Raw genomic sequence first — 13,893 nt, forward strand, 5'->3', positions numbered from 1 at the left:
TTTGGCTTTACCTAACCGTGTGAATCAGGGAAAAGATACATCCACACACTGTCTTATTTTATGTATCTAATGGTCACCAAATCTTAAGGTCAGCTGGTAAAGAATCCACCTGCAAGGCAAGAGACCTCTGTTTGATTCCTGAGTCGGAAAGTTTCCCTGGAAAAGGGATAAGCTACCCACTTCAGTATTCTTGGGCTTTCCTCGTGGCTCAGATGGTAAATAATCTGCCTGCAATGCGGGAGACCTGAGTTCGATCCCTGGGTTGGGAAGATCCCCTAGAGAAGGGCATGGCAACTCACTTCAGTATTCTTGCCTGGAGAACCCCCATGGACAGAAGAGCCTGCTGGGCTATAGCCCATATGGTCGCCAAGAGTCGGACACGACTGAGCAACTAAACACACACATGAGCAAAGTTCTGGGAAAAATTCTATTTAAAAAAAAAAAAAAGGGAGTTCGTTAATTGGGTGGTGGATGGAATGCAGTGATCTTTAAGGTTCCTTCTGGTTCTAAGACTTAATGATGCCTTCTTAGGCAGCCTCATAAATGACTAAACAGGTTAGCATCATCAATGAAAATGATGGCCATGGTAGCAAAATGCAATTAAAAACATTTAAAAAATATATTTCACCAAAGAAAATACCAAAGTGTATTGACAAATATCAAGACATGAAAAAGCATGGTTAGATCATGAATTACAACTATGCAATGTGAGGCATGTGAAAGTCAAGCATTCCAAGAAGAGCCACATGTTAAGAGGCTTATTAGACCATAAATTTGGTTATACTGTGGAGTCAATTATCATCCTGGGTGCATAAGTTTCTCTCTCTCTCCCCCTCATTATAACAGAGACAACTTAAAAGATGATCTCCAATAACATGATTTCAGTGTCTTTAATTACTCATCTACACCAATGATTTTAGATCAAGCACAGGCAAAATATAAATTGCAGTAACATCTACATATAGTGTGAACGTTTTAAAAAATAATACAAAGTTCATTCATAGTGCACAAGTAAAAACAAGGCTAAGTTTTAAATATTTAAACACAAAGCCATGATTATTCAAAAGGTAAGCATATTTATAAGCACATTTCTATATTGCTGAAGTTCCTGAAACTATAGCATATACCAGCTTAGAGAATCAAAACTGTAAAAAAAAAAAAAAACACAAAACTTTGATCCCCTTTATTGGAAAACTAAAATATATTTCTTTTAGCACATAAATACATCTAAAATAAATAAAAATAAAATTATTGACTAAGGGATTTACCTTTTAAACCTACACTCTGAATCTTAATATCATATGCAAAATTCCCAAATTATAAGGTCAGGAAATACCACTCTCTGCAATGATCCCTATTCATTATTACACTATTCATTTGTATCTGGAGGCTAAATAATTTGTGGGAAGGAGTGTGTCAGAGTCAAGCCTGGAAAGGGGATAATACAGAGAAAAGAGGACATAATTAAGCAGCTAAGAAAGGCTGACTGCTCCACTTGTAACCACAGCTCAGCTGAACTATGGTTCAACCGTGAAGCTGCAGGAACCGCTCGTTTCCCATCATTCACTGCCTGCATAGCTTCATTTCTTAAATTGATACCTGGATCGAGTACCTTTTAAATCTATTTACAGTTGTTCAGTCTTCAGTACAGAGCTTTGTTCATTCTATTCCTTGCAAATTCTGTGGTGAAAAACAAAATGATTCCTGGTCTCATTAGAATTTAACTTCTGTACATAGAATTTGTTTCTATTTGTTACATTTTTATACTTTTGCATAGTGATTTGTTTACATTTGAATCATTTGTGATTTCTGAACTACTGACACAACAGTTTACTGTTTACTGTTGAGAATCTGAGGGGTTTTTTTTTCTTTTAAAACATCCGATTTTAAGAAATAGCTTTTGGGTGGGGAGGGAAGCATGCTTAGTGTGAGATCAGCCATAAAGGAAAACAATATACAATCCATGAAAGAAGTCATATTACTGAGTAGGACAGGGAAATGTCTGGACTCTAAAATGGGATTTTTAATAACATTTTATTATTTATATATTTAAATCACAAATACTGATCTCAAAGAAATGGAGACATCTCCTTTAACCACCCCTTCTTAAATTTATAGAAAGATGCGATAAAAGCACTGACTTAACATCAGCCTTTTGCTTGGGGGAAATCTGTAGAAACACAGCTGAGTGCATTTTTCCCTATCCATAGCTCACAGAAATAAACACGGTCCTTTTCCTTTTTTTTTTTCTTTTTTTAGCAATACATTTGTAGTTGTAAAGTTGCTGTGTTTTACAACTGCAAAAATATTAATTACTAACTGAATGATGTCTGCTTCAGTGAGGGTATATACCCACTGGCCAGCACTAGTTGGAGGGAGTTAACCAGTACGGTCACTTCTTAACCTCTGTACAGAACATCAGGGCACTCTGTTCCCTCTCCATTCGCCCACCCACTCACTCACTGTCCCTAGGTCTGAAGGACACAGAAATGTTCTCGATGACTCAGCTCCCAAGTAAAATACATTGCTACTCTCTGCTTAAAACTGCATCTACATCCTATCAAACAGTATACAAAAAATAATTCCTGAATTTTCAATTTCTGAAACATTTTGTGGTATCCTTTAACCTTGCATATTGTGTCAGATCTTGATAGAGATCACAATAAAGAATGTACTGATGTTAAATTTTAAAAAATGTGGGAACTGTTACCAAAATGTAATTCCAAGAAACTTAAAGATTAAGTAAAATAAAAACTGTCACAAATGGACACTTTTGTTAGAATACTAAAGGTGTAATGAAATGGCAGCAAGAAGCAGAGTTAAATGGCAAAAACACTGAAAGTCAAAAATGGCCTATTTCTTTGCTTTAAAGTCTTGTAGCCATTACAAAATATTTATTTAAAAAAAACATGAAAATGATGTGAGGATATTACCGTAATTGAACTGCAATGAATTAAACTTTATATTTTTCTTTAAACATCCAGAGAAGAAGGGAATGGTCAACATAATTCTAATTGTTGAAATAATTTAAATGAAACGTAATTCCATTTAAAACACAGTTTTATGAAAGAAGGCTTTTCCTGAGGCCTCAATGAAATGTTCGACAATAGTCTAAATGAATTAGTCAATTGATGATTCTTAATCTTCCCCATCACAATCCAACAGCTCAGTCAACAGGTAAAAAAAAACAAAAACAAAACCACTGTCAACAAGAAAGCCTAGCTCAAGTATAAAACATCCAAAATGAATGAATTCAGTACAAAAACATCAACTGAAACAAACAGGTAAGCTGCTACTCTTAGCTTCTAAAGCAACTTCTAAGCTGTCAATGAAGGGCCGAAATCTTTCACTGAATGCACACAGAATTGTAATACAAATTAACCTATTTGAAGAGTTTTTCTGTTAACTCACTTTCTTTCAAGTAAATATAAACTGAGCTATCCTGGTCAAATAGCTTCTGTACACAGAACACTGCAGATACAGACAACAACTCAGCAGGTTACCATCATTTTATATACAATTGATAGCCTTTAGAAAATTGCCGTAAGTTTTATTTCAAAACACCTAACATTCTTTCTCTGCAAAAGAAATGACATTGAGTAACGATGGCTAAAGAGTTAGTTGAACTCATGCCACTAGAAATGAGACAACAAGCAGGAGTGCAAGTTTCTTATCTTCAAGGACAGCCTAATGGCCACAGCACTTAAATTATCCCAATTTGTCACTTAAATACAATAAAACAGAATGTTAATGGCATTTCCACTGTTCTTCCATTCAAAAGGCAGCTGACTGTTAAAGTGCCTCTAACACACATAAATTATTTTTATTCCATGACTTTATTTTATGTTTAGAAAGGCAGAATAGCAGAAGGAAAAAAAAGGCAAGACAAAAGACTTTTGAGTTTTCTTTCTTCAGATGTATGCTGAGGTGATTATATGATGAGTAGGATTCTGTAAAAATAAACAGAATTTTCATTGGTAAATTTAGGTCTGGGGAGACAAATGTAAAATTTCTAAGTAAATTTTACTATTGTATGATCATAAAAATATTGAAGCTTAACTGCCTAATTTGCTAGCTTTAATAAATTTGAAATATCCACCAGAACAATAAAAGTTTTATCAAATATGATGTATGAATCAAAAAATATTGGAATTCATCTTCGCCAAGTATCAGTTATTCAAAATGATCAGGCTGAGTAACTACACGCATCTCAAAACTCACTGAGAGGAATACAAATTCCTTAAGATGCCTGGCAACTTTTATTAAATGGTCAAAATGAAGCAAGGCTACAGTTTTGCCAGATTTGTTCTTTTACTTTTTTTTTCTAGCCTCACCCGTGGCATCTGAGATCAGTTTCCCAACCATGGAACCTATAGAACTAGGCTCCCTGCACTGGGAGAACAGTCTTAACCACTGGACCACGAGAGAAGTCCCAGATTTATTCTTTTAAGTGGATGTGCAGGATACAAAATAGATCATCTCTCCAACTCACAGATGAATATAACAGTTCACAGAGCTATGAATCCCAAGGGGTGGGAAGTGCCCTAGAGAGCAGAGACAAGTAGGGAACAAAAAAAGCTGGGACTGTTTTCCGGTACACAACCTGCCTCGTAGGACTGTCTCGGCCTTCACCTGGGACAAACACTTTGGTAGGAAAAGGCATGTTCCTGGCAGCAACAACCACTCCAGATGTCACAGTGACCAGCTTAGGTAAGTGACACTGACCTGGTTGGCTCTGGGCTTCCTTATTTCATTAAAGAGATGGAAATGCACCTGATATTTTTAATTGGGTTTCTGTGAATTCCACCCCCCAAAAAAACTATATTTGTAAACAAAAGTATCAAGCAAACTCTGATGCTTATGAAGAGAATCTCCAAATCCAGAAGATTCTCAAATGTTTCTAACATTAACTACTGATAGTAAGGAACTACGACAATGAGGAAGACATCATAACATTTCATGGTTTTAAAAGAAAATCCTCGTACACTGAAATTGTATAAAACGTTTATGAGCACAGACACTTAAAAATACTGAATTATTTTTGGCCTGTGTGAAAGATGATTAATATTTAGTTTCTAGACACATTTTTGTATACATCCATATACCTGTCTTAGCTTATGAAAGAGAAACAAAGTAACAAAGCATTATTCTAAAGCTTTCTACTCCTTCCTCTCTCATTCATTGCTGGTGTACCCTTTTATGTGATGCTGGCTCTGAGCTGTGCTTCCTTTTTCTAGCTTGCTTTCTCAAATATATTGCCTCGACAGTACAAGAAAGTAGGCAGTCTGATTTAAGGGCCTTTTCTGAACACAGTGCAGCTAGGGAGAAAAACTTTCACATTTCTACTCCGTTAACTTCTGTGTTGCAAGCTGTTTACAGAGCAAGGACTCACAAATAAAGTAATTAAATATTTTAAATAAGTGATAAGGTCTTAATTATAGCACTTTCCCTTTCTCTTCTTCAATAAAATACTTCCTAATTATATTTTTTCAGCAATAATTAGCAATTAACTCTGCTATTAAGGGAAGTCTTCAAATATAATATTTTATTAAGCACTGCTTATAATGCCACACTACAGAATTAGACAAGAGCCCATACATTCAGAAGAGTCCTAAATTCTATAGCTGTCGAGTTATTTTAAATTGAAAAAGTTTATTCAAATGTTTTTAAATACTGAAAATAAGATTAAGAGCAATTATGAAAATTTTTAGTCACCCCAAAATAAAAAGCTTTGCAAGTGAACATATATGTGATTATTCATTGAATACGAACAATGAGAAAATGAGTGCAACAGTTCAATTCTTTATAAACAGAAAATCTATGAGCCACCAGCATATCATGAAATATTTTAGCTTTGTTCACCTTTTTTTATGTTCAAAATGAGTTCTAGGGGATATTTTTAGTTCAGCCACAAGGCGATCAAGTTATTCAAAGGAACATCATACATAAAAACTGTAGAATCTAGTTTTGGAAATTCCTGCTTTTTAAATTATTTAATTACATTAAGATTATTATTAAGGAGTAAGTAGGATATAGTTAAGTAGAATGGTAAACTGTTAAAGTAAGTTTTAAATATAAATTTTGTGTTTAGTCAGTACCAATGCAGTAAGAGATTTTTTTACTCACTTATAATTTATTTCTCCTGATGAAGAGCTTCAATAAATGCATCAAGTTTTTCTTGGATTTCTCTAACTTTTTCTGTAGAAATAAAAAGATAACAGATTAATTAAAAACAAATTTATTTCTTGACGGCAATGGTTTGGGATACTTGAACTACTTAGGAAAAGGGGAAAAATTACCTTCACATGACATACCATCTGATATCCAAATAAAGTTCAAAGAGATTATAGCAGTAGCCCTTCTAATAATTTTTTGGAAAGGGGAGGAGTGTAGGGGACAGATCCTTTTGAGAATCTAATAAATGTTGCAGATTCTTACACAGAAAAAGGCAAATATAGATATAGATACACATACAATTATGTGTATAATTTTAAGGAGTTGTTAAGATTCTCTGGGGTCTAACCAAGTACTCACAGTTAGCATTATCTGGAACAGAGGAAAATATAAAATAATGAAACCAAACTTTTTAAAATTAGAAGAGAATACAGGTGAGTATATAACTGGCCTTCAACTAGAAAATGACTTTCTAGGTGTGAAGTAATAGGAAGAGTTACAAAGATCAACCAATATGACCACATTAAAATGTACACTTTACATGTCAAAATGTCCTAACACTGAAGACAAAAAAGAAACTATAGGAAGTACCTTCAACAAAAATGAAAAAGGCAATAACACTTAAAAAATAATAAAAATGTACTTTTCTTTCTGTGAATGAGGAAGGAAAATTTAAAAACACCTGGGCCACTGAAGACAGATTTATTTTATTTGATTTCAGGTTTTCACTTTAGGTGTTCAAATAAAATCTACAAATTCTCCCTGAAATATAAAAATTTCCTTCAAAATGTGTTCACATGGCATGCCAATCTCCTAATATTAAAAGCAGAAAGAGTCATGATTTATTCTACTTCACTACTAACTTAATCAGGTAGCTCCTATTTTAAAACACAGGTTAGGCATGCTATTGAACTGTGGTGCTGGAGAAGACTCCTGAGAGTCCCTTAAACAACAAGGAGATCAAACCAGTCAATCCTAAAGGAAATCAACCATGAATATTCTTTAGAAGGACTGATGGCTGAAGCTGAAGCTCCAATACTTTGGCCACCTGATGTGACTCATTAGCAAAGACCCTGATGCTAGGAAAGATTGAGGGCAAAAGGAGAAGGGGGCGATAGAGGATGAGATGGTTGGATGGCATCACTGACTCAATGGATGTGGGTTTGAGCAAACTCCAGGAGATAGTGAAAGACAGGGAAGCTTGGCGTGCTGCAGTCCATGGTGTCGCAAAGAGTTGGACATGACTTAGTGACTGAACAACAACAGTAAGCATGATAACAAGTACTTTTATCCTGTTAACATAATATGTTAGTGAGTCAATTATCAATTAAAGTGAAATGACTGGTTCAAAGTTGGTGACCTAAAGGCAAAACTGCAAAGCCTTCTACCTTCTATTCTTACTCTTACAGTGTTTATTCTTTTTTTCAGCTTTTCTATTTTTTAAAAACTGAAATAGAATTGATTTACAACATTTGCATCTTTTACATTTAAAAATAAATAATCTGCAATCGAAGATATAAGTATCCTTTTTTATCAATGAGACAGCATTTGTGATGAGTAGCCAATAAAAAGAACTGCTCTTTTGGTAAGTTTTTGTTAGCACTGCAGGAACTCAGCATAGCCCACCAGAGTGGTATATAAAGAATGGAATGTTTTCATTTTCTTCTTCCAGTAATTTAGAACTTCTAATTCTTGGTATTAGACTGAGATGAATACACACCAAAAAAATCCAGGGCAGAGGGATCCCCTATTATTTTAAACAAAGTATTTACTGAGAAAATATGCTACAGTTAAATGTAAGCAAGAATTCCTTGCTTCTATCTAAAAAAAATCAGATTCCTGGAAATTTAGTTCATACTTTTTGTAGTCTGTTTTTTTTGTTTTTTTGTTTGTTTGTTTTTTTAACTAGCAGTCAAACCAGTAAACATCCTTCCTTTCACAAAAAAAGGCCATATTTTTATTTTAAAAATTATTTCATATAGTTACTTAGAACAGTTCACCTATCTTCTTCACTGAACATTTACAGAGTTTCAGATACTATAGTTCAGTTGACGACCTTCTTTAGAGGAGGCTGGGAAATAGGGCGAAAAAAGTTTTCTAAAGCATCTCACAGAATTTTGGAAATGGATGAGGTCTTTAAAAAATCATCTAGCTTAAATAGCACAAAACATGGAAATCTCAAACAAGTGTTCAGAGCCTTAGCAGCTCTCTAAACACTGTACTGAGAACTACTTCTACGTGGGAAAACTGTATTGTATGAAGGAAGTAAATCACAATCTATCTGCTCCATCATCTGAGTACAATCAGGCAGCTGAAGGGCCAGCTCTATCCATCCTTTGCCCCGTCAATGACCTCTATGCTCAGCTGGACAGACTATCTGTGAGTGTGTGGGACAGTAGCATCACTCACAAGACACTGTTCACAGAAAGATCTACTTGTATTGACAGAGACCAAGAGCCACTCTGATGTGTGTGCCTAACACTGGAATCTGAATCAAATTCAAATTCTTCTAAAATTCAAGATAAGTGATGTTCCTCATAAAGTTTTTAAAAAACTAATTATATATGAAAACCACAGAATAAAAAACTACCAATTATCCCTTTAAAAAGTTGTTTTTACAAAATATTTTACCACTGGAACATCAAGACACTGTACCTCTGTGCCCTGAAACCTCAAGAATAACACAAAGCACACTAGTAAGGAACTAGGAATTAATGGGAGGAGATGAGAGAGAAGAGGATGGAGGTAAAAGTTAAAAGAAAAAAGAATAACTGTGATAAATGTTTTAATACTAAACTGGAAAACTCATTTCTCCATTTGTTCCTTCACTTATATAATGTACTTACTGAAGTGACATGGGGACATATGATACCCTGCCTTTACGAAGAATTCCTTGCTTACCTTCTACCTCTCTCTAAGTCTGTAAGTGTCTACTATGCTTTGTGTGATTTCAGATCCCACATTTCATTCGGTCCTCATATAACCCCACACGTTTCACTGCCAAAGACGAGGCTATTAAGCCTGGAGAGTTAGCCTTGTCCACCTTCCTCCAATTCATAGACACATACCAGATCTACTACCATATGCAGATTCTAAATGGTAACAAAACAAATGCTATTATTGCAAGTGTATTTGTTGCAAGTTTTGCCTTCTGTGAAACAAGATATTTTGATAATAAAAATAGAAAATAAGATAGTTAACTGAGAACGTAAGTAATTCTGTGTCTAGGAGTGTCTAAAAAATGTATATTATGGTATCATAATATGAATATTATGGTAAGATGAGTATTATTATTACTTCTTCCTCTTGAGATTAGATCTATACACATTTGGAGAGACCCTTGGAGAACAATATTAGAGCAGGAAACTGGACCAAAAAAGCTCAGCGTCTTCAGTGTCTACAACAATGTCTGACTTACTATACATGCTCAATAAATATTTGATAAATGAAGTTACCACAAGTATGGCATGGAGAATGATGGCTACAGGTTATCAAGAAGGGGGAAAGAAGCACTTAACATGCTTCCAGGATGTTATGTCAGGATCACAAGAGCTAGAGCAAGTCTGTGAACAAGAGGCAGGGTACATGTTGACAATGAAGATCAAGAAAAGCTGGTAGGCTCCCAACAACACGGAACAGAGAATACTCAGGTCTTAGAATACAATAGCAATTGGTGGGGGAGTGGAGGGAGGACTTAATTATTACACCTTACTTAAGAAGGCTAAAATATGATGACTATATAAGCACACACATGCATGATTTCAAGCTTTGCAAGGAAGTTATATTACAAATAATAAGCAACATTATTTTCCATATTTGAATTAATTTTAAATTCTGATGTAAAGTTCCAACAATGTCTTGTATCTGGCTGCACAGAAAACTGAGTTATGCATAAAAATCAAGTTGGAATGTTAGCAACTAACACTTTCCACTTTCTGATCCTTCAAATTAATGTCTCACTATTACAGTGTTTTCAAATCCCCAAATCTTAACAGTATTTAATTTATCAACATTAGAACTTACTTTCCCACGGAAAAATGTGTATATATTAGCAAGGCTAATTATAGAGCAAACTCCTTTTTCTATTAAATATTTGCATTAAATATTTACATAGCTAGAGAATTCTTATAAATTTGTGATTTACTTGATAAACTAAACCAACTCAGGAAGAGATTAACAAACTGCTATTTCTGTACACTGAAACAGCCAATTCCACATGTAGTGAATACGGAGTCTACTTTCCATTTATCCAATGTTTACTTAAAAGATGAACAATTTCAAACATCAATTCATTGTGCTTCTTGATTGAGTCATGAATATTCCCATAATCCCCAACTCATAAACCATCAGTCTCAGTGAATGAAGTTCCTTCTCTTTTTTCTTTTCTTTAGATGACTTGACACCCATTCATGTTTAGGGTCTCTTTATCTCTACGTGAAATGATACCACTACTCTCATTTTCCTTTTGAGTCTTCTGATAGTTGTTCTAAAAGTCTCAAAACCACACTAATCTGTAATTAGGTTTTGAATACACTGTGAATCCAAAAGGCCAAACCCGGGAGAAGGCTCACTTCAGTGGTTAGTAACAGTTTAGAACAGGAACAAAGAATCACGCACAAAACTCTACACATGAACTGAAATAAACCTTTGACAACTTCTGATGTTTTTAGAGAAAGCGTAGAGAAATGAGCTGCAAACTTACGGATGCAGTGTATTTTATACAAGCACACATCCAAAGACCCAAATGCTCCTTAAGAGAACTGTTTCATAACACGCTGCATGCACATGTTCTACCAAGCTTGGGGACACCTTGTAGGTGAAATTTTGCTATAAAAAGCTGTTCACTACGGGACTGAAAATTAAAGGAACACTTCTTACTATGTTACATATGCTGTTCCTGTACAGGCTTGCTTTTTATTAGACAATTACACTGTAAGTGCTCTTTAGAAATTCAGTGTTTAAAGGAATCATTTAGGGAAACAAGGAAAGAACACCAACCAAGAACAAGTGAATCCAGACCAGATTCAAGATTCTCAAAACTACACTCAAAATCTTAGAGTTAGCACCAGGAAACATGTATACCTTTGACAGCTGAAAGGAAGAGCCAAAGAGATACAAAGATGCACATTTAAATCTAACACTTATCTTCTGAGTCCTGGCCCTTAGTTTATTTTTTTCTCTTCCCTACAAATAGGTATGATTATTTTTAAACATATTCATTAATAAAGACAAACAGTAGACGTGTTTGTTACAGAAGAGGGAGGCATCATCCCTTGTGTCCTGGGGAAAGCTGTTTGAGACTGGGACAGTAATTTCAAAGCTGGGAGGGGTCCAGACTTCCAGGGGTCTGTGAGATAGAAATAGAGTTCTCTGGGTTATTTCTATTGCTTCAAAAGTTCAAATGGAAATCTTTGTTTGGGCTAGAATTACATCTACTCTTGTAACAATTATCTGTTTGGGCTGATTAAGAGATATATAACTGCAATTCTATGTTTCAAATTAAAAATAAAAGCATATTATAGACAAATTTTATAAAACATAGACTTCACAAAATGAAGTATACAAAAATGAAACGAGTGTCTGACAAAAAACAGTGTTAGGAATCCCTGGTCAAAGGCTCCTAATAATCAATGGGTTATTTCATATGATTTTTATATAAATGAGACCGTACTGTACTAACAGGTGTATGATAGTATGATCAGGAGAACTAAGTTTCTAGTCCTGGCTTTGCCTTTAACCTTAGTATTGTGGACAAATCACAGTCCTAGTTTCTTTATCTATAAAAGGAGGGAATATGTCTTAAAAAATTCAAAGTCTATATATTATTGTACTTTAAAACTCAGGACTGAAATGTACTATTCTGATGTTATTAATAATTGCACCTTTTAAAACTTATTCGTGGTCTTTTGTTCTTTAGTATCTTTTAATCTGATAACCTCAGATATGCAGATGACACCACCCTTATGGCAAAAAGTGAAGAGGAACTAAAAAGCCTCTTGATGAAAGTGAAAGTGGAGAGTGAAAAGGTTGGCTTAAAGCTCAACATTCAAAAAACAAAGATCATGGCGTCTGGTCCCATCACTTCATGGGAAATAGATGGGGAAACAGTGGAAACAGTGGCAGACTTTATTTTTGGGGCTCCAAAATCACTGCAGATGGTGACTGCAGCCATGAAATTAAAAGACGCTTACTCCTTGGAAGGAAAGTTATGACCAACCTAGACAGCATATTCAAAAGCAGAGACATTACTTTGCCAACAAAGGTCTGTCTAGTCAAGGCTATGGTTTTTCTGGTGGTCATGTATGGATGTGAGAGTTGGACTGTGAAGAAGGCTGAGCACTGAAGAATTGATGCCTTTGAACTGTGGTGTTGGAGAAGACTCTTGAGAGTCCCCTGGACTGCAAGGAGATCCAACCAGTCCATTCTGAAGGAGATCAGCCCTGGGATTTCTTTGGAAGGAATGATGCTAAAGCTGAAACTCCAGTACTTTGGCCACCTCATGCGCAGAGTTGACTCATTGGAAAAGACTCTGATGCTGGGAGGGATTGGGGGCAGGAGGAGAAGGGGACGACAGAGGATGAGATGGCTGGATGGCATCACTGACTCGATGGATTGAGTCTGGGTGAACTCTGGGAGTTGGTGATGGACAGGGAGGCCTGGTGTGCTGTGATTCATGGGGTCACAAAGAGTCGGACACGACTGAGTGACTGAACTGAACTGAAGCTACTAGCAAAAACTGCAACCACAAATGATATTATTCTCAAAGGACTGCAGAGTTTATTTTAGAAAGATGCATTTTATATTGTCCCCACCCCGTCCTCCACCCAGGAATAGGACTGCTTATATGAATTATCTACTTACAAAGAAGCCTGTCATTTAAAATCACTCAGCAAGTGCTACACTTGCTATGTAATAGATGCCCATGAATATTCATTCATTGTTCACTCATTTATTGACAGGTGAGTGATCTGACTTAAGCAATACTTAATCTAAACATTAAAGATTATTTTAGGGACTTTCCTGGTGGTCCGGTGGCTAAGACTCCATGCTCCCAATGCAGGGGACCCAGGTTCGATCCCTAGTCAGGGAACTAGATCCCACATGCTGCAACCAAGAGTTCACATGCCACAGCTAGGACCCAGTGCAGCCAATAAATAAATATATATTTTTTTAAAAGATGATTTTAAAAGTTTATGTCAGACCCCAAAACAATATGATTTAGAAAGAAAGCTGCCATAAGGAAAGTCTGTGAAGTAAATTATAATTTATGTTCTGCTTCACTGACTACACTGAAGCCTTTGACTGTGCAGACCACAACAAACTGTGGAAAATTCTTAAACAGATGGGAGTATCAGACCATCTCACCTGTCTCCCGAGAAACCTGTATGCAGGTCAAGAAGCAACGGTTAGAATCAGACATGGAACAATTAACTAAGTGATTCAAAATTGGGAAAGGAGTATGACAAGGCTGCATATTGTCACCCTGCTTATTCAACTTACATGCAGAGTACATCATGTGAAATGCTGAGCTGGATGAAGCTCAAGCTGGAAGCAATATTGCTGGGAGAAATATCAACAACTCAGATATGTAAATGATACCACTCTAATGGCATAAAGTGAAGAGGAACTAAAGAGTCTCTTGATGAGGGTGAAAGAGAATGGAAAAAGCTGGCTTAAAACTCAACATTCAGAAAACTAAAATCATGGCATCTAGTCCCA

At 35.6% G+C, this 13,893-nt stretch overlaps 1 protein-coding gene across 4 annotated transcripts in view; it reads right to left on the minus strand.

Moving 5' to 3' along the window:
- Positions 1-876: 876 nt before the first annotated feature.
- Positions 877-13,893, minus strand: part of OPA1 (OPA1 mitochondrial dynamin like GTPase) — an 86,515-nt gene continuing 73,498 nt past the window's right edge. For all 4 annotated transcript variants that reach the window (XM_061412656.1, XM_061412636.1, XM_061412646.1 and 1 more), the window contains 2 exons: positions 6,127-6,198; positions 877-3,950 (listed from right to left, as the gene is read on the minus strand). In XM_061412656.1, the coding sequence (XP_061268640.1) occupies positions 6,134-6,198 (65 nt within the window). In that variant the 3' untranslated portion in view covers positions 877-3,950; positions 6,127-6,133. The remainder of the gene's footprint in view (positions 3,951-6,126; positions 6,199-13,893) is intronic.

The sequence above is a fragment of the Bos javanicus genome, chromosome 1 (assembly GCF_032452875.1).
Source record: "Bos javanicus breed banteng chromosome 1, ARS-OSU_banteng_1.0, whole genome shotgun sequence".
In the NCBI taxonomy this organism is placed as follows: Eukaryota; Metazoa; Chordata; class Mammalia; order Artiodactyla; family Bovidae; genus Bos; species Bos javanicus.